The sequence below is a fragment of the Leptonychotes weddellii genome, chromosome 1 (assembly GCF_054177405.1).
Source record: "Leptonychotes weddellii isolate Sample4059 chromosome 1, ASM5417740v2, whole genome shotgun sequence".
Taxonomy (NCBI): Eukaryota; Metazoa; Chordata; class Mammalia; order Carnivora; family Phocidae; genus Leptonychotes; species Leptonychotes weddellii.
Window position 1 is genome coordinate 151823187 of NC_138369.1, and position 21470 is coordinate 151844656.

Below are 21470 nucleotides of genomic sequence, written 5' to 3' on the forward strand. Positions count from 1 at the left end.
CACTTTGGGGATTATTGACCTAGCAAGAGACAGACCTCTAGTAAGTGACATTATAATGGAGTTGCTGGTTTAGACATGATAAAAGAAAGATTTGGGTTTCCTTCAAAACACTTGAGAAATAGGCTAACATCAGAAGGATCTTATCCTATTTTTCTCTCACCTATTCCTTTTTATATTAGGAAAACTATAATGAAATACAAATTCTGAAACCGACTCCATTTATTTCCATTTTTTCACTGGCCCACATAGCTCAAGATTCTTTCCTTCTCTCTTTCTCTTCACCTCATTTCCTTGCCAAAGTTCCAGTTTTAGGTTGATATTACTATTGCATCAAAAATATATGCCAGTGGATAAAAACACCATTGTTAAACATGTAAAGTCCTTTCTACTGAATTTTTATTTCTCCCATAATTAACATATTGAAAAGAGTGGTCTTGCTCTTTTTCCTGATGTATTCTAATGTTACCACAGTCTCAGGTGTGTGTGTCTAGGGCAGGGAAGGATAAGGGCTCCCTTGATCTGGGGCAGCCCCAGCAAGTCAGTTGGAATTTGATTTGTGACTTGACTCCATCTCCTTTTGTGTCCCTGGCAGCTCTGTGTTGTTCATGGGGGGCGTATCCTTACTTAAGTATAGGCTGCAGATGAGAGAAACTAATTAATGCTTTGACAATTCTGGGAAATCTTTCCCACTGAGTAAGCCTTAAATATTTAATAGAATAATTCATTTTGTCAAATAGTTTGAAGTAGGACAGTATTTACTTGCTGAGGATTGATGGAGTAAACATAGAATATTGAAATACCATATCTATATATGTCTCTCTATATAACTATTTTCCTTGTGTCTCAAGAATTCCACAGAAAAGTGTCATAAAATGGAAAAAATTCATGCTCATACTCTAGAGGAAAACGTCTGGCTTATATTTATTCTGCAGGCCTTAAATTTTCTTTCAGCATTCAGAAGTTGTTGGCTTGGTGTAAACTATCTCACATAAATCTGACTTCCTCACTAAACTCTGAAGCAGCTGTAGACCAAGTGTTTTGTTTTATCATAATATAGGCACTTTGGAATATGATAGTGGTAGAATGTTGCAATGTGAGAATATCTACCATGTATCAAAACTATGCTGGGCTCCAAGTCAGAAAACAAATTGTTTTGAGGCAAAAAGGGAACAGATAGCATTAGTACCGGGCTTTTAATAACTCAGAGTGCAAAGCTATTATAAGACAGAACCCACAATAAAAGCCAACTAGATAAAGTACGGGAAGTCATCATTCTAAATAAGCTTAGAGTGACGGTCATTTTTAGAACTTTGAATGCTTTTTGAAATAAAAATGAGGATTACAAGACCAAAACTCAGAAACAACACTGGATATCATAAGCCTCCGAAAAGGCAGAAAGAACAAAGTGATGACAAAAAAAAAAAAAAAAGAGTAAGATATAAATATTAATAACTGAATGACAGCACACATATGCCCACTTTTAAGAATTGTTTTTCCAGAAAAAAAAAGCTCAACTTTCCTTTATTTTATATACAGGTACATAGATATACTTTATATTCAACTTTATATGTTATGCTTTCCATCCCTGGCAGGGATAATTTCTTCCACATTTGTGTTCTCTAAGAACTTTTACAATACTGCTTATTAAGTTCTTATTACCTCATTTCACATGATTAGTTGTTTTGGTGTCTGACCTCCTGAGCTGATCATGAGCAAATTGAAGGGAGAGACCATCCATTATCTCTTCATTGTCTCTAGCATAGGCGTTACCCAACTGAAATATTTTTGGACTCTCAAAGCCATTGTTTTGAACCGGTGGATGCCAGGTCACATTTCCCCATTAGAATCACCTGGGGTGACTCCCAAATTGTAGCTTTCTGAACCCTGTCTCAGATCTACTGAGTCAGAATCATTTGGAGTGTACTCCAAGACATTATATTTAACAAGCCTCTGAGGTGATTCTTACACACACTAAAGTTTAGAATCACTGTTCTAATTTATATATCTTAACCAACTTTATATGTTATGCTTCATTATTATTTAGGCTTTTTTTCAAATCACCTCTAAACTTAAACTTCTGGTGGGGGGGATGGGGTAATTGGGTGGTAGGCAGTAAGGAGGGCACATGACGGGATGAGCATTGGTTGTTATACGCAACTGATGAATTACTGAACTCTACATCTGAAACTAATGATGTACTACATGTTGGCCAACTGAATTTAAATAAAAAAATAACTTGAACTTCTTAGCAATTTTCTAGCCTGGATCTCACAAAATTTTCAGAATTAATGTAGACTTCTGGGCCCTCCCTATTTTACATCTCATTTCCTGAGATATATGCAGAATTGGGTCAAATGTTGAAGACAGGGAAAGAGTAAGGTGTTGTTCACTGAGATACCTGCTCAAGTGAATATATTATCTGTCACACAGCCTTAGCTGTGACTTGCAGACAGTGCTTCACAGGTCGGCTAAGGGTTTTGTGTGAGTACAGCCACCCGTAACTGGCATTATTGCGTATTACATCTGCTCTTTCCCTGTCAATCACTCTGAACCCCATATTAGTTAGGGATTAATCAGATTATATAGCAAATAGCACAGCAGAAAGAAATCTCTATGCATATGCTCTACTGAAACGTTCCTGAATAAGTGACAAAGACTATGAAGCAAAGTATTTGTTTTTCATTGATCTTATCGGTCAGTGATTATATATTCATTTGTTTGAAACATTCTCTTACTTGAGTATCATAAAGGGTATAATCATTTGAACAGGCCAGTTTAACAGATCTGTTTATATTCTAAGAGTCAGTGATTTTTTTTATTTGGGCAGTTACTTGGTGAGGGTAGTGTAATGTAAAGTAATATATCATGTCGGACTAAGTGGCATGGATTTGCTGTTATCTGGGTCCTCCCCCCCTTCAATTATTAGATTCTTTCCTTTGGTATCCCGTATTGACATAAACAAAAGTGACGTTCCTGTTTTAGGCATATGTACTTTAGGCTTCTTCCTAATAGTTGATTAACCTAGATTTAGGTTGTGGATCACAAAAATTGTGTTTATTTATATTGGCGTCCCCCGTACCCAGCACAATGTCTGGCATACGACAGATAGTCAATTAATATTTGTAGATCTGGACTGAATTATGCTTGAATTTTTTGTTATTTCCAATGAATAGGGACATTTCACAAACTTCTTAGACAGCTTCCATTTTCCATGATTACTGTTTATCGTTGAAACAGCAAAGGCCTGTGTTGCTGTATCTTTTCTAATCAGAAGCACAGAGCCTTCCTCTTTTCCTTTATCCATCTGCATTTCCCACTACCTCTGTCTTCTGGTACATCGCCTAGGCTGGAAGTGTGGAATATATGAATTTCCTAATGAAACTTAAACATGTGGCTCTATGACAACCATATTTTAGAGTTATGTTATTCTTCCAGCAGAATTATGAATCATAAATTTTAGAGTTGCAAGTGATATTACTGATCATAATTATCCATTTTATGAATGAGGACACTGGGACTCAGAAAGGATCACTTACTAAAGACTCACATTGATGATATTAAAATAGAGGACAGTTTAAACTTAAACTTATCACCGGCATTTGGTCCATTCACTGTCCTTCAGAAGCATGGATATCTAAACAACTATAATTTGCTACTCTGTGTAGCATTTGACAGGAATTGCTAAAAGGAAAGCCATTTTAGATGCACTCTTCTATCTGCCTTGTCCTTGATTAATTTCGCCATTGTCCTAATAGTGAATTGGTACAAGGAAGTTCAAAGATTGATGCATTTTTCTGAGGAAGGCTGTGATTGGAACCCACAGCTTGCATATATTTCTATTTTTCTCCTTTTTGCATTCCAAAGTTTATAAGGAAAACAACCAGGACAAAATTATATGAGAAAAACATAATGTAGATATATCTTTCTTAAGATAATTTTTAGTTTCTAAAAAATGTGTGATTAAAAATAATATTTAAGTACATTAGGGAATTTGGTATTGTGGGGAATTCTCACACAAGGAGTCATCACATAAACACAAAATATAAACAAGTTATAATACCTGCATATTTAGATTTTCAGTTATTGGGTTTATTTAAAATGTCCTGTAACCATAACCCCTTCCTGGTGAAACTAGAACCATCATTAACAAATTAAGCCAGAGGTCTAGTTCAAGTTTATTTTTAAATCTAAATTTCATAATCTGTACTTGGTTGCACTAAATCATCCTTAACACTTGTGAAAATATGTCAGGCCAGCTACTGTTTCCCAAAGAGCAGAGTAAGGAATGGAAGCAGAAATTTAATTCCAGGGGCATTTCCCACTACCTGAGCCACCCATTGGCTAAGCCAATGGGTGGCTCAGCCATTAAGCGTTTGCCTTTGGCTCAGGTCATGATCCCAGGGTCCTGGGATGGAGCCCCGCATCGGGCTCCCTGCTCAGCGGGGAGCCTGCTTCTCCCTCTCCCACTCCCCCTGCTTGTGTTCCCTCTCTCACTGTCTCTCTCTGTCAAATACATAAATAAAATCTTAGAAAAAAAAAAGAAATTTAACTCCATTAATTTTTGAGGATTTATTTTGCCCACACAACAAGCAAGCACCCAAAACAGAAAACACCCAAAATGCAGAGATAAATAAGAAGTGGTATTGGTGTCATGAGGCAGTTCAAGTCCTCTATGCTGAGCCGGCAAGATCTTCAAAACCTCAAACACACAGACACTTCCAGGTCCATACTAAATTGTGAACGAAATGCGTCTTGTGTGTTTTCTAAGCATTCTGCAGACTTGATGGATGTAAGCAGCATCCTCCTTTACAGGTTTCCCCAGAAACACCTACCTCCTGAATCATGAAGATTTATGTATGCTCTGAATCCAGCCTGGGAATCTGGTCGTGGCAAGTCTTTCCTAGTAAACTGCAGTTGGTCCAGAGGTTCAAAAACCACCTGAAGTGAGCAGGATGCCTACCTCTATAAATGGCTTATTTCCAGCTTCAAGGGAATCAGAAACTTTTAGATGCTGTTTATACTGACTCTAACAAAACATTATAGATATTCAACAGATATTTGCAAATACTAAAATTTAATGATTGTTTAATATATGCCCCAGGCCCTGGGCTGGACATTTTATATGCTTTTTTTCATTTAATCCTCACAATGGTCACTTGGGATAGGGAATATTATCAACATTCATATTTTGGAGAAAAGAAAACTGAGATTTAAGAGGTTAACTTAGTTGTCTAATGTCACAAAACTAGTCAGTGCATCCCATTATTTAAGCTTGATAAGTCAGTTATCCACCGTGGGCTCCGCTTCCCTGACTATGAATTGAGGTGTTGTCTTCCTCTTCCTCTTTCAGATTTCCCTTTTACCTGGGTTTATTTGCCATGTGATTTCATGACAGAGGTAGTTCTGGAGGTAGGGGATTTCTAAAGGCCAATGGAGGAAGATACTTCCTGGTGCATAAACGAATTTAGGAGTCAAATTGCGCATTAACAATTTGCCTGTGTACTTCCACCACATTCTCTAGTTGGTTCCTGACAAAGTTCTCCTTTGATCAGGTATTCTACATGAAAATCCAGTCATATTTTAATAGTATATTTGACTATTACCTTATTTTATTTATGTACTGGATATGAATATCAGTTTGCCAACTTAGGCAAAAGAAATATAACTACAGAGAAACAGATACCATGCCTTCAATCAGTCAGGGTGGTGGAAATTTAATATCAACTTTGAGCTAAATTCCAAGGTATCTGGGGATGGCATAGAGTTTGAGAGCTTTTCTGGTCCCTGAGTTAGCTGTCTCTGTAGGTATCTGTTAAGAAATCCATCATTTACTGGTCCTAGGTTATGTTCATGGGTCCACACACATTAGTGCAAAGATGTCTCTTCTCTCTGTCAATGAATTTCTGTGCAATATTTCAAGGCTTAGAGTCATTCTGTTACTGCTGTGAACACATGGCCATCTTTGAATTCTGAGGCTGTCCATTACCTTATTTGCTCAAGGCCATGTTCCCCCAAATTCAGTGTTTTTCACACTACATAAACAATTTTTTAAATTCACGTTTTTTGACATATCTGGTATCCTCAGCATTATTATAAATTAGTACTTTAATTAACTGGAATTGATTTTAAAATGAAACGACCCAATAAATAGAAAATTAGTATCACTCATAAAGAAAAAGCAGCCGCTAACATAAATTATATGAAACCCAAACAATGTCATTACATTCTACATGGATACCGTCAAGTCACATCCTTCTTAGTCTAAACTTAAGCAATAAAACCAGAAAGACTAGCTGCTTCAATGGGAGTGAGGTTGTGAGAGAGGAAATAAATAGGTTAATATTTCAAAAGTATAATCCCATTGCTGTTGACATGTTTAGAGGTAGGGTGTGTGACAGGGAAAGCACAGGACTGGAAAACCTGTTATATAAGTAACAATCAATGACTAGCCGTGACCAGAGACAGGTCATCTTACTTTGCGGACCTCTGCTCCTTCCTTCATAAAATATAAGATTCCATCAGCCCAGACCGCCCTTTGGCGCAGCACCTCCTTTCCCTCCAGAGTTGAACTACAACCCCCACAATGCACCGCGCGCGGCGCCAGAAATGCCGTCTGCCCCCTCCCGCAGCTTTCCCTCTGTCCCTCCTACAACTCCCACAAGCCCCCTCGGCTCCGGGCCTAGGCCGGGCCTCGGGTGGAGGCGGAGGCGCGGGAGTTATGGAGGGGGCGGGATCTGCAGGGAAGTGCGTCAGAGAAGGCGCGGGGAGAGTAGGGTGCTGTGGTCTGAGCTTGAGGGTGAAGCTGGCGGAGCAGGAGGATGGGCGGTGAGTGAGCGGGGTCGGCGTCGCTGGGCGGGGGTCGCGTAGCCGTTGGACGTTTCCAGCAGTTTGAAGAGGGGCCCCTCCCCGGGAGGGGCTGGGGCCCGGCCGGTTTCGAGCCGCAGCGCTGCGGCGGGGTTTTTGCTTCGGTCGAGTGGTCTGGGGAGGGGCCTGGTCCGGTACCTGGGGCCCCGGCCTGCGGCGGTGCAGGACTGCCGACCCCGGCCCCAGCTTGCCTCGACCTCCCCTGGCTCGGTAGTGCGCCCTGCGAGGTGACAGCGCCAGTTGTCCGGCCTGGCAAACAGCCACTCAGGGTGCCGGGACCTTTTAAGGTCATTTGAGAGCACCAGGTTGAAAGGATTAGAAAAAATAAGAATACAAAACCAACTTCTGGAGTTACTGTTAATCACTGTAATTGCCCTGATCTCTTCTGTGTCACACTTCCTGTCTTCCAAACTCAGCAACCCCAGTTTGCGAGCCTGTTTTCGTGCGCCTTTGTAAGGTGTTTGGTACGGTTACGGTGTATACTTGCAGTATTTGACTCAGCTTGATCCGCCTTGAGTCATTTTACTGCGGCCATTTACTACAGCCTTTGAGCCCTGTCCACGCCTGGGGAGTGTTCATATTTTGCCTAATTCAGTTTTTTTCTGGCTGAGGAAGAATCATTTAGTTTGCAGATGAGAAGATTCAAAAGTGTAAGGAATGGGGAGAGTGGATAGGAGTGGAGAATTTGGCAGCGTAGGGGAGTTTTCCTTAGCTTCAAGAGATTACGAGCAGATTGCTATCTAGCATTATTATGTTACTCTTCTCTTTGCTCTTCTGCGCACCCGAACAGCCTTTCTGTCTGGGTTAACAAACATCTCAACTCTGCCTTCCACATTATCTCCTGACACTTAACCTTGTTTTTAGAAGGTTTTCCTCCTCAAAGGAATCTGGGAGGAGCCAATTTTCTCTGCTTGCTTTTCCTATGCCCTTTTCACACTCAAACCCAGAACACTTAATGCTCTGCAGCTTCAATAAAAATTCAGTCTGTAATTAAAAATTTCTGTATGGTACACTGCTGACTCTGAGCATGTCTATTGTTTGTATCTGTAATGTGTATGTCCATTTCAGTGTTGTCTGTTTTAGTGTGCAGGTGATAGACTAGAGAACAAGACCTCTGTCTCCGTAGCATCCTGGGTATGTGAGCATTCAATAAGTACTTTCATGATAATGAGTTTTATTTTGAACTTAACATGCTTGCCTTTATTTTTATTCTTTAATGATTATACATTACTTTAAGGGTCAAGGGTGGGGAATAGGATAAAGGGTGATTTTGAGATAATTCCTTTCAAAATAATCTCTGTATGTCCTTGAAGTCTAACTTTCTTCTTTCTCCAACTTTTAAACAGAGCAGTCTGAATGCCAGAATGGATAACCGTTTTGCTACAGCGTTTGTAATTGCTTGTGTGCTTAGCCTCATTTCCACCATCTACATGGCAGCCTCAATTGGCACAGACTTCTGGTATGAATATCGAAGTCCAGTTCAAGAAAATTCCAGTGATTTGAACAAAAGCATCTGGACTGACTTCGCTAGTGATGAGGCAGATGAAAAGACTTATAATGATGCACTTTTCCGATTTAATGGCACAATGGGATTGTGGAGACGGTGTATCACTATACCTCAAAACACACACTGGTATAGTCCACCAGAAAGGACAGGTATTTCTCTTATTTTAACTTCTGTCTACTTTACCTCCTCAATAATAAACAAAGTTATGTGATGATGACCCAATTATGTATAAGCAGGTTTGTGGGTTTTTTTTCTCTCCAAAGAAATAAATCTGTGTGTTTCTTCTCTCTCTTCCACCTTCTCTACCCAATTTCTATGAATTACCATGATACTCATTAATATTGGTTGGATAAGTTACTGTTCTTATCGCGTGAAAGCCATTTTAAATCTTTGTACTTACTCAGTAAAATTCTTTTTATTAATTTCACATATGTCATGAGGAAATAATTGGAAAAGTACATTTGGAAGACTAAATATTTGGTAACTGGTAAAAGAGTTAGTGTCCAAATCAAACCAACAAATATGAATTGATAGTCTTTTTCTGTGTTAGCTGTGTTTTGGTAGTTACTATCATTTGCCCTGTAAATCTTAGAGGATATAATTTGACCAACTCTACATTAAAATCTGTGCATATTTGAGTCTATGATAGAGTTTGTAGGTTAAAAATATGAATTACAGAAATAAAAAAATATAAGAAATTGTCTGATTTATTTTGCAAGCATTCTTAACATTAAAAAATTTTAATTTCCAGTTCTTAAAATGGAAACTTTAGAGCTCTAAGGAACAACTTTGCAATTTGTTTCTATTTATGACTACTTCTGTTGACCACTTAGTGGGAAGCACTGTATTCAGATCACAGCACAATTACCATACATCACAAGAACAGTCGTTGTGATTATATAATGGAAAAAAGAAAGTAGGTGGGGGGGGGTGAGGCTGAGGGGATTGGTTGAAATTATAAAGTGTTCAGTTCTACTTAGGAGAGCATAGGAACACTTGATGTTTGAATCTTACCAATCATTTATCATTCATTTAACAAATATTTATGACATGACTCCATATTCCATATAGTACATCAGGGAAAAATATAAATATCTTTAGTCCTGGGGAGCTAACATTCTAATAAGGGGTGTAGGCAGTAAACTGAATAAATGAGTATAATGGTATAAACAATAGTTAATTATATAGTATGTTAAAAGATGACGCATGCTATGAGAAAATGCAGCAAAATAAAGGGATTTGGAACATGTAGGGAAGGGGATATCGAGGGGCATAAGTTACGATGTTTAATAGTGTAGGCAGGATAGGCTTCAACAAGAAGATGTCACTTTAGTAAAGACTTGATGTAGGTGAAGGAGTTGACTATATGGAAAACTGCAGGGGGACTCTTTTAAGTTGGAAGGAACAACAACTGCAAAGGCCTCATGGTGGGGGCATGCCTGAAATATTCAAGGACCAGCAAGGAAGCCACTGGGCTGGAATGGAGGGGGAGAGAGGGAGAGTTGAGAATGCTGTCAGAAATTACTCTGGGAGTAGGGCAAACTTTACAGGATTCTGTAGGCATGATGAGGGCTTCGGGTTTTTACTCTGAATGTGATGGAGCATTGTGGAGCTTTGAGCAGAGGAGAAATGATCTGCTCACCTAGACAGATGTATTGAAAACAGGCTGCAGACAAAGGTGGAAGCCAGGAGGCTGTTGCACTAATTCTTGTGAGAGATGTTTGTGACTTAGATCATGGTGGTAGCACTGAGCAGTGGCTGCGTTCTAGATAGGTTTTGAAGGCAGACTCACTAGGATTTCCTGGTGGGATGCATGTGGGCAACAATGACTAAAGTTTCTGGTCTGAGGAACTAGAAGGATGGAATTGTAATTACCTGAGATGGGAAGATGGCTGGAGGAGTAGGTTTGGCAGAGAAAATCAAAGTTCCTATTTATTTAAGTCTTTGTCTTCTCCTCCTTCCTAGTCTTCTTGCATATCTATTCTCATTCATTTTACTGCTCCTACTTTTTGTTTTTTTTCCCTTCCTTGTGCCCGTGTCTTAAGCCTACTGCTGAGAACCACTGGCATCCACTGGGCATCAGTGAATCCGGTGTGTCACTCAAGGCCAAAGAGGTTGCTCTCCTCTGGGAACATCTTTCAATATCACTTGTTATTTCAGAGAATAATTACTGAAAGGAATTTTTGTTAAATGTTTATAATTAAAACAACAAGCAGTCATTGTTATTCGTGTTCCAGAGTCATTTGATGTGGTCACAAAATGCATGAGTTTCACGCTAAATGAGCAGTTCATGGAGAAATTTGTTGATCCTGGAAACCACAATAGTGGGATTGATCTGCTTCGGACCTGTGAGTACATTGATCTCAGCAGTACAGTTGGGGGGAAAAAGGAAATAAATTTGCCATTCATTGATCTCTGTTATTGGAACAAGATGAGTCAGTACATTGCATCAACTTGGACTAAGATCTCTAATGGTTTCCCAGTGAACTCTGTTTTGTTGATAATGTATTTTAAAGTTAGATACATACTTACCAAATTGCAAATATGAAGTTGAGAGAAGCAGCGAATACATTGGATGACAGAATCTAGACCTCCCCAAAAGATGTTATTAATGGGCCCTTTTAAAGAATAAATTTAATAAGGATAAATAATACATTCCTATATTTGAGATAAGCATTTCAGTTCAGAAGGCTGTTGCACTAATTCTTGTGAGAGATGTGTGTGACTTAGATCATGGTGGTAGCACTGAGCAGTGGCTGGGTTCTAGATAGGTTTCGAAGGCAGACTCACTAGGATTTCCTGGTGGGATGCATGTGGGCAACAATGACTAAAGTTTCTGGTCTGAGGAACTAGAAGGATGGAATTGTAGTTGAGATAGGGATATGTGAAAAAAGTTGACTACAAGCTCTATATGAGTCAAGGGTCAGGGCTACCAAAAATGTTAATCCCGTTTTATACAGTATAACAAAAGTATAGATATCAAAAACAAATGAAAGCATTTCTTAGGAGCATTCTATTCGATGGTCAGACTACCTAGGAAATACTGTCTTCATATTTGGACCTGATATTCAGGCCATAGAGACTTACTGGAGCTTGCCCATAAAATGACCATGTCATGAGAGGAAGCACTGAATACATGGCAAGTAGAGTTGACCCTTGAATAACGTCGGGGTTAGGAGCACTGGCCCTTTCACGCAGTCAAAATCCACGTATAACTTTTGACTCCCCCTAAACATAACTACTAACAGCCTACAGTTGATCAGAATCCCTACCAATAACATAAAGCAGTCAATTGAGACACTTTTTGTATATGTATTATATGCTGTATTCTTATGTAAAGTAAGAGAAAAGAAAATGTTACTAAGAAAATCATAAGAGAAAATACATTTACAGTACTGTTCTATTAAAAATCTGCATGTATGGGCGCCTGGGTGGCTCAGTTGGTTGAGCGACTGCCTTCGGCTCAGGTCATGATCCTGGAGTCCCTGGATCGAGTCCCGCATCGGGCTCCCTGCCTGGCGAGGAGCCTGCTTCTCCCTCTAACCCTCCCCCCTCTCATGTACTTTCTCGCTCTCTCAAATAAATAAATAAATCTTTAAAAAATAAATAAATAAAATAAAATAAAAATCTGCATGTATGTCAGCCTGCACAGTTAAACCTGTGTTATTCAAGGTATTTAATTTTGTATTGCATATATATAAGAAGAAGTTTATTACTAACAGAGTTTGAAGGGAAGTTGGAGAAAAGACTTTCATGTAGTTCCAAAAGGTAAAACTAGCACTAGAGGGTAGAATTTGGTTTAGAGTTGATATTAATACATTACTAATAATTAAAATAATGTAAAAATGGAAGGGGATGCTTTGTAAAGCCATCAGCTTTCTTCCCATGGTGTTGAGGGAATTTATGATAATTACAACTGCCATTTATTGAGTGCAGAGATCCTCCGCTTTGTGCTTTATGTATATTCTCTCAACAGGTCTTTTATAATCAACATTCATTTACTTCTATTCCTGCCTTGAGATCCTATAAGGATGTAGATTCATTTGTATGTGGAGCCAGAAGGTTTTGCTTCAAATGCTGGCCCTACCACATACTGTGTTACCTTGTACAAGTTATTTATACCTCTTGCCTCAGTTCCCTCATTTATAAAATGGAGATAATAATAGTATCTCCTTCATAGGGATTTGGGGAGGATTAATACACAAAGCATGTGTATAACAGTACCTGACACACAGTGAGCCCTCAGTAATTGTTAACTGTTAGTGTCCTTTTACTTTAATCAGTTAGCATCCTTTTGAATAAAGTGCTTTAGAAAAGAAACCCCAATATTAAAGTATTCCTTTCTCACTTTTTTTTTTTTTAAAGATTTTATTTATTTATTTGACAGAGAGAGACATAGTGAGAGCAGGAACGCAAGCGGGGGAGTGGGAGAGGGAGAAGCAGGCTTCCCGCGGAGCAGGGAGACCGATATGGGACTTGATCCCAGGACCCTGGGATCATGACCTGAGCTGAAGGCAGACGCTTAACGACTGAGCCACCCAGGAGCCCCCTTTTCTCACTTTTTTAAAGAAGATTTTAAGGAGAGAGAAAGGGAGACAAGTATGAGCCGGGGGTGGGGGGCAGAGGGAGAAAGATAATCTTAAGCAGACTCCCTGCTGAGCGTGGAGCCTAGCACGGGGTTCGATCTCAGGACCCTGAGATCACCACCTGCGCAGAAACCAAGAGTGGGATGCTCAACTGACTGCACCATCCAGGGGCCCCTCCTTTCTCACTTTTTGAGAAAAGATCTAATTAGTACATGAATGAAATTACCATTGTGAAAAAACTGTCTGAAATCGTGGTAACATATCTTTTTTTCTCTTTTTCAAAATCAGATCTTTGGCGTTGCCAGTTCCTTTTACCTTTTGTTAGTCTAGGTTTAATGTGCTTTGGGGCTGTGATTGGACTTTGTGCTTGCATTTGCCGGAGTTTGTATCCCACCATTGCCACAGGCATTCTCCATCTCCTTGCAGGTGAGTCTTGTCATTATACTTACCTTTTATGTTCTCCCTGTTTCCATAGAGACAAAGAGTCGTAATTCTTAAACATTCACACATTGTTGCCCTGTCCTCTTGCCTGAAAAGCTCTTACTATGCTCTTATCTAGTTATGTTTTGTTTTCCTCCAAGGTCTATGTACGCTGGGCTCAGTGAGTTGTTATGTTGCTGGAATTGAGCTACTCCACCAGAAGCTAGAGCTGCCTGAGAACGTGTCTGGTGAATTTGGATGGTCCTTCTGCCTGGCTTGTGTCTCAGCTCCCTTACAGTTCATGGCTTCTGCTCTCTTCATCTGGGCTGCTCATACCAACCGGAAAGAGTACACCTTAATGAAGGCATATCGTGTGGCATGAGTAGGAAGCTGCCTGCTTTGCAATTGCCATTTTTATTATTTTTCAATATTAATATTTCCCCTTGTTTTCCTCTCATTTTTTTAATTTAATTTTTTTCTTTGTGGATATACCATTTTATCCTGAAAATCCATTCTATTTATTCACACAGACAGTTGTTTCTTAATACCACTAAAATTTATATGGATTATTCTGAATGATTCCATCTTTTAAACAAACTAATCTAGGTTCAGAGTCCAGACAGCAAGAGATGAGTAGACACTTGGCACAAATTTGTGAAAGAAAACTGATAGTGGGAAATTGACCCAAACCCATCTACTGATATCTGTTAGACTTTTCAGTAAATAACTATCTCTGTTGAACTAGAAACTCTTTAGTGTCTCTGAGAAAAACCTCTCATCGTTGTCAGAACTTATGGTCACTTTGGTATTGTAGATAGCCAGTCAGCCAGAGCATTAGTGCTATTTTCAAAGACTTAAGCTATATAAAATAAAGAGATTATCTAAGATCCTTTTCCCCAAATATTGGCATATAGTTTTATTCAAGATGAAGTATGGCATCTGTTTAACCAAACTGTCTGTCTACAAGAAAGGAAGTGAAAAATACAGTGTTTACTTGAAATTTTAACTTTGTAACTGCAAGAATTCCAGTTCAGCCAGACAAGAGGATTAACCTTATTTTACTTTACCTTTTTTTTGTATTTTTTTTAGCTCTCCTTAATATGTCAGGAGGATTTTCAGTACAACTAAACCATTTTGGATTTTTGCTCTTTGCCTCTTCACACATCAGGCTTATTAAGAGTGCTTTCTTTCTAACACTACTTTGGGGTCACAGAATAAAACTTTCCAACTGCTATCTATTTAGTCCAGCTCAGTACCATGAGGAAGATTCCACCATAATGACCCTCCGGAGCTAGGAAAACTACCACAAGACCTAAAGCTTTGGCTAGTCATTAACTTCCAACTATGGTCTTTATTTCTTGTGGTGAAATGATGTGCCTTTCCTTGCCTATATCCCTTCCTGGTGTGTATCAACATTATTTAACATCTTGTAATTCAATCATTTTTTTATAAATATGTCTATAAACATTGAACTTTAAAAAATCTTATTTATTTATTCCATTACTGTAGCACTTGACAGATTTTAAAAAATGTAACTTAGTAATTTCTTACAATATCCTAGATCTGTCTTTTTTAAAAAATAAAATAAAAAATGAGAAGAAACTCAATTGTGTATAGTGTCTGAGTTGATTTAAATCTCAATATTTTAGATTAAAGAAGTACAGGATTCTGAACGAGCATCTCTGTGGTTCTTTGGAAAATGCCTTGTTTCTGGGGTCTCTGTTTTATCTTCCCAAAAATATGGGAACCCCTTGCCCCCATTAGAAAATAAGAGCCTCTTTATCCCTTATGTTTCAGAGTTTTAAAAACGTGTTTTCAAAGTAGTTTTTGATCTCTATGTGTCATATTTAATGTGGCTAGATTTTTAAAAAGTCGTATAATGGCTGTGGATATGTATGTTCTATAGCACAGAAATAATCAAGTCCGCTTCTGACTTACAACAAAGCCAACACTACTCTGCACCTCATTATTGCCTTTGCAGTTGCTGCTTACTCGCTTTTCCAACTTTCCTCACTCTTGAAGTTTCATTGTCTTTCAGCACCTTCTGTGGAAGGTAGAAAAGCTAAGTAGACATACAAAACACTTGGGCATGGGGTTTTAAAATTATTGACCAACATGACATTTTTGTATTGGGAAGATATTTATTTTGGACAACGTCCTTGCCTATTGTCACCCCAAAGTTGTCTGTGACTGTTGGTCCAACAGCAGTCTTTAATATGCGCTGTGGAAACTCAGTCACTACTGGACCTTGTGAGTCCCAGCCTCACTGGTAGCATCCTGAAGCATGGAAAGCCAGCACCATAAACCCTGGTGTTGCATATGTGTTGGGATTGATAATTCAAGCACATTTCAAAATAGCTGTGGTCATCCTCTCTTGGGAAGACTTTTTTCTTTGAAACATAGGGGGCTGTATTGTTTCCTTTGATGTGAAAATTAGTTTTTCAGCTGTCTCGTTTCTAATCAGGTAGAACCATATGAAATTGCTGATATTTGACCATTTTTTGTTTAAAACTAATAATCAAAAAATCAGTGGCAAGTAAAGTTTTGTTAATCTCTTTTCACCTAATCTTTGAAAGCAACCCCCAAAGTTAAAACTTAATTTTCAGATTTTTCAGAACATGAGTTTTGTGGCAATTTTAAGAAACATGTTTTAAAATCTTAATTTTATGGTTCCTAATCTCATTAAATGATGTGAATAAATATCTTTTATATCCTTTTCGGCAAAAGATTCATTTCAAAAATTTTTAGAGATAGCCATAAAAACAGTAAAAGTTGACACAATAAAAAGGGCAAAATAATCCTAGAAGAATTTATTTGTTCAGTTAACACTGCACCTACTATGTATGTCATGATACTCAAGGGTCTCAATAACTTAATAATTAGTAATAGTAATGTGTTAATGTTTGCCTGCTTAAAGTATTTCTGTGTGTGTGTGTGTTGGGGGGGAAGGGAAAGAGTTGGTAAGTCACTTAAAGGTGGACTGATACAGTCACACAAGTGAGAAAAATGAGATGAGCACAGAACAGATCAATTTAGTTTGTTTATCCATTCTAGAGACCACCAAATTGCAGCCTAGCACTATTAAAACTTATAGATCCAGTCATGTTCAACTGACTATAAGAAGATAGTGTGAGGGCATTTTAAAAAATAATCCTCATGTGAACTTTCACCAGAAAGGAAAACAACCTATTGAATTAACCTGATTTTGCCTGTTACAACACTTTTTGAGATTTCCTAGCAAATGAATGGGCTCAGCTTTGAAGATGCAAATTATAATTTCACAAGCTTGATGGAACTCTGTGCTGGCCGATATGGGTGGAGTCTTGTCCTCCTTTCAGCCCTCTACTCATAAGGGAATAATGATTCATACTTTGAAAAGAGAGGAATAAAAGAAACACATCTGTGTATAGGAATTCTTTTTCTATTCCTCATCAGGTGTTCCAACATACGATTTTCCCTTGGATCAAATTATGATGCGTGCTGGCACCTTGCGAATTAATTATATGAGACTTTTAAATTACAAAAAGAATAAATTTGAAAGATTATTTGCTCTATGGAAGAAATTGCCATAAGTCCTTTAATTCCTCTTCAATGCTAAAAATTCTATTAGCAAAGTTAATATGTTATTTGACATATTAACATTTACACACTTTCTACAAACTTACATAAAGTGCAATCCAATTTATATTACTTTCTACCTTTGCAGCATTTTCAAAATATGAAATGAGAAAAAGATAATTTTCTGTTTTGTCTTCACTTTTTAAAATACTCGAGTTGTTGGGTAAGCATCACCTTTCATCTCTGACTCAGTGTCTCAGGGTGTGAACTTGACCTCAGCTCTCCTTCCGCCTTTCCTCCCCTCTCAGTCTTCTGTCTAGACTTCTGTTCTTGTTGCTCTCTCTGCCACTTGTGTTGTCATTGATATGTTCAGGAGCAACTAGGACTCCCACGTTCCCATAACCTCCCACTGCCCCTTCCTTCACAATCCTTAGGCTTAAGGCTTATCTCCATAGACTGTGCTATCCAGTTTTCTTATTCTCAGTCTCAAGATACCAAGGAGGGCTGTTCAAAAATATTAAGCTCATTCTGTTTAAAACGTTACGCTCTTTGACTTTAGCTGCTCGACAATTTAAACCATCTCCGACTGTTGATTTATTACTACTCCCTACCACACATTCTCCAAATCTCTACAAAAGTTAGTTGTTGGAAACCCTTACTCTTCTTCCTCAACTTACATAGAGGGAGTTTTATGTTCTTTTTCATGAGGAAATACTGGAATGAACGCTTCCAGTTTCTCCAGTCATTTTTGCTCCTCCCTAAAAAAGAAGGAATATATTATGATTGGAGATATTGCTAGGATCATGGCATCCACAAAAAGCAGCACAGTGTGTGATGGTTAAGTATCTAGCTCAGGAAACATTCTGGAATACTAAATTTGTAATCCCAGGTCTGTCACTTAGCCTTTCCAAGCCCCACTTTCCCCATCTGTGGAATGCTATGATTATCATACCTGCCTCATACAGTTGGAATGAGCATTATGTAAATTGCTGAACATAAAGTAGTCAGTCAAAAAATGCTAGTTACGACTGGCTGCATGAAGAGGGGATGAGGTCACCAAGCCTATAAAGCAGTGGTTCTCGGGGCGCCTGGGTGGCTCAGTCGTTAAGCGTCTGCCTTCGGCTCAGGTCATGATCCCAGGGTCCTGGGATCGAGCCCTGCATCGGGCTCCTTGCTCAGCGGGAAGCCTGCTTCTCCCTCTCCCACTCCCCCTGCTTGTGTTCCCTCTCTCGCTGTGTCTCTCTCTGTCAAATAAATAAATAAAATCTTTAAAAAAAAAATAGCAGTGGTTCTCAACCTCAGCTGCACATTGAAATTGCCTGGAGAACTTTAAAAAATATTTGTGCCCCAGAGATTTTCTGATTTATTCCGTCGGGTGTGGCCAGGTCACTATGATTTTTTTAAACCTTTCAGTGATTCCGTGGGTAACCATGTTTGAAAACGATATTTGAAACTACGTTTTAAAGCAAGAAATAGGATTCCCTCTCTCCTAGGCAGATTGTTAGAAAGTTTACAGTGGGCTCTGTCAGGTAAACAGACCTGGTACAGTGCGTGCTTTCTCCAAGCCCTTTCTTTCTTGTGCTTTCCAGCACTTTCTTCTGCTGATACCTGGCTCTTTGAGACAGGCCCCAATCCATCCCACCACTGCTGGATGGAGATGTGTACGAAGAGTGTGCCTGCAGACCCAATACACTCCCCTGTGGCTTATCCTAAGGTTCAAATTTGGCAAGAGGTATAGGGAAACTCGTTTGTTTTGGCTTCAATTCCAAATTACTTTCTTTAATCCGGTCCTTTCAGGGACCCTCTACTTTGGAGTGGTTAGGCCTTGTGAATTACTTTGACCCCTATCTGCTTATCAATTCATTGCATTCCTACTGTTTTGGTTAGAATCACACAGGACAGAGGCATGAATGATTGACATTAACCTCTACACAAGCCAGAAGTGCTTGAGAATGGACGTAGAAAATGAGGATAAAATAGTATCTGCCTCGACAGGTTACCGTGACAGTTAAATAGATCCTGAAATGCAAGAGCTTAATAAATGGTAGGTATTCATTTCTGGAGGCCAACACGGCACACAGGGCGGAGGCAGCCTTTGCCCGGCCTGTGTGGTCAGGCTCTAGGATGTGCAGGAGTTGGAGCTGCTGTGGCTTGTCCTGTGACTTCTGTCCAGCAGGGATTAGGGCTGGGGCTGGTGCTACATTAGCGGGGAGAATCCAGTTTCCAGGTTCCAGTTTCCAACAGACAGTGCTTCATTCATTACATAGGCTTTTTAGCCATCCTTGCACCCTCAAAGTGGAAGAATGTTTTTTTTTTTTTTTAAGATTTTATTTATTTATTTGACAGAGAGAGAATGAGAGAGAGCACATGAGAGGGGGGAGGGTCAGAGGGAGAAGCAGACTCCCTGCCGAGCAGGGAGCCCGATGTGGGACTCGATCCAGGGACTCCAGGATCATGACCTGAGCCGAAGGCAGTCGCTTAACCAACTGAGCCACCCAGGCACCCTGGAAGAATGTTTAAAGCTTCTGTTTTTATCTTTTGTCTCAAACAAGACTGTACTAATGTGGGATCTTTGGTTTTTCAATGATTTTGCTAAGCATCAGTTGGTGATTTAAGATTAGCTGCCTCAAAAATCTGTCTTTATCTTGTTTAAATCCACATCCATTGAGGGAACAGGAAGAACTTGGATTTCCGTGGCTTATTCTCAGGCTCCTAAAATCAACTGCTACCACCTGCAATGCAAATTGATTTGGATGGTTCATTTTAAGAATTAAGCATGGCAACAGATTTCTGGAACACACACCATAGGTCCAACCTCTGGGTGTTAGTCGTGAGCACTTATAATAAGTTGCAGAGTGGCACTTTTCTTGTTGCCCTGGACCTAAAGGAGCATTCAAGGGCATGTAAGACAAGAAATTAACCAAAAAAATTCTAGAAAGAATTCAAACACTTAGGGCTATAAACCCCTTCTAGGCCTTACTTAGAGGTGTCAGAACAAATTTAACATCCTAACTCTGCAACTATCACCCCCTTCCTTGAAATAAGAAGATGACTGGAGGGAGAAAAGGGAAGAGGCCTGGGTGTCTAAGTTGAGAACATTGTGGCCTTCTCTTCTCCTCCTCCACAGCAGGGGGGTATGGACTTCCTCCACATGCTAGACACCATTCTAGGCAAACAAGCAGTGCTACCCTCTGGTTCATTCAAGACTTTCCCATCCGTAGAACTGCCTTGGATTTAGACAGATCTACTGAAAATCCCAGCTCTTCGTTTTACTGCTTGAGAATCTTTGCCAATTTAAATATTTTTTTTTACATCTCAGTGGGATAAAAATGTTCATCTTCATGTTTGTTACGAGGCTTGAATAATACATGCTGAACACTTAGCATGGTGTCCAGCACATCTTAGGATTTCAAGAAATGGTAACTTAATTAATCTGCAGATGATTTCAGATCCCCAGCCTTGCCTTCTCTCCCAGGCTCTAGGTCTAAGCTTTCTAAGTGCCTTCAAGACAGCTCCATTTGAATATTTTCATGATACCTAAAACTTAATATGCCCAAATTTAAACTCATCTTTCTTCTCATAATTTCTCCAGTTCCCATTTTCTTTATGCTTCTTCCATCACCCAGATTTTTAAAGGTGACAACATCTTCACCTCCTCTTGTTTCTGTGCCTTATATATCCAGTCAGTTATCAAGGCTTTTTGATTCTACTCCCATAATATTTATCTCACTAAAACCCTCCTGTCCCACCCGGGTTCAGGCTACTGGATGACAGTAGCCTCTCTGCTGCTCTCCTCTCTGCAGGCTCTCTCCTGTAATCCATTTTACATACCCTGCCAGTCCAATTCGTAAAAGCATAGATTTGACCTTTTATTTAAAAACTTTCAAGGATGGGCGCCTGGGGGTTCAGTCAGTTAAGTGTCTGCCTTGGGCTCAGGTCATGGCTCGGGATCCTGGACTGAGCCCTGTGTCAGTCTCTCTACTCAGTGGGAAGTCTGCTTCTCTCTCTCCCTTTGCCCCTCCTCCCTGCTCATTCTCTCTCTCTCAAATGAATAAATAAAATCTTTAAAAGAAAACGTTCAGGTAAATACCCAGGAGTGCAGTTGCTGGGTCATAGGGTAGCTCTATTTTTAATTTTTTGAGGAACCTCCACACTGTTTTCCAAAGTGGCTGTACCAGCTTGCATTCCCACCAACAGTGTAAGAGGGTTCCCCTTTCTCCACAACCTCTCCAACATTTGTTGTTTCTTTCCCTGTCCATTTTTACCATTCTAACTGGTGTAACGTGGTATCTCAATGTGGTTTTGATTTGAATTTCCCTGATAGCTAATGATGATGAACATTTATTCATGTGTCTGTTAGCCATTTGTATGTCTTCTTCAGAGAAGTGTCTTTTCATGTCTTCTGCCCATTTTTTGACTTGATTATTTATTTTTTGGTTGTTGAGTTTGAGAAATTCTTTATAGATCTTGGATACCAGCCCTTTATCTGTAGTGTCATTTGCAAATATCTTCTCCCGTTCTGTGGGTTGCCTCTT

The 21470-nt window shown here is 39.3% G+C and overlaps 1 protein-coding gene across 2 annotated transcripts; it reads left to right on the plus strand.

Moving 5' to 3' along the window:
• Positions 1 to 6676: 6676 nt before the first annotated feature.
• CLDND1 (claudin domain containing 1) lies at positions 6677 to 14984 on the plus strand. 2 transcript variants are annotated; one of them, XM_031027435.2, is made up of 6 exons: positions 6787 to 6825; positions 7933 to 7998; positions 8211 to 8520; positions 10609 to 10719; positions 13246 to 13383; positions 13539 to 14984. In XM_031027435.2, the coding sequence occupies exons 3-6, from the start codon at positions 8229 to 8231 to the stop codon at positions 13757 to 13759; spliced, it is 762 nt and encodes a 253-aa protein (XP_030883295.1). In that variant the 5' UTR covers positions 6787 to 6825; positions 7933 to 7998; positions 8211 to 8228; the 3' UTR covers positions 13760 to 14984. The 2 variants fall into 2 exon arrangements, with proteins under 2 accessions (XP_006732741.1, XP_030883295.1); XM_006732678.3 differs by lacking the exon at positions 7933 to 7998 and having other exon boundaries at positions 6677 to 6825.
• The last annotated feature ends 6486 nt before the right edge of the window (positions 14985 to 21470 follow it).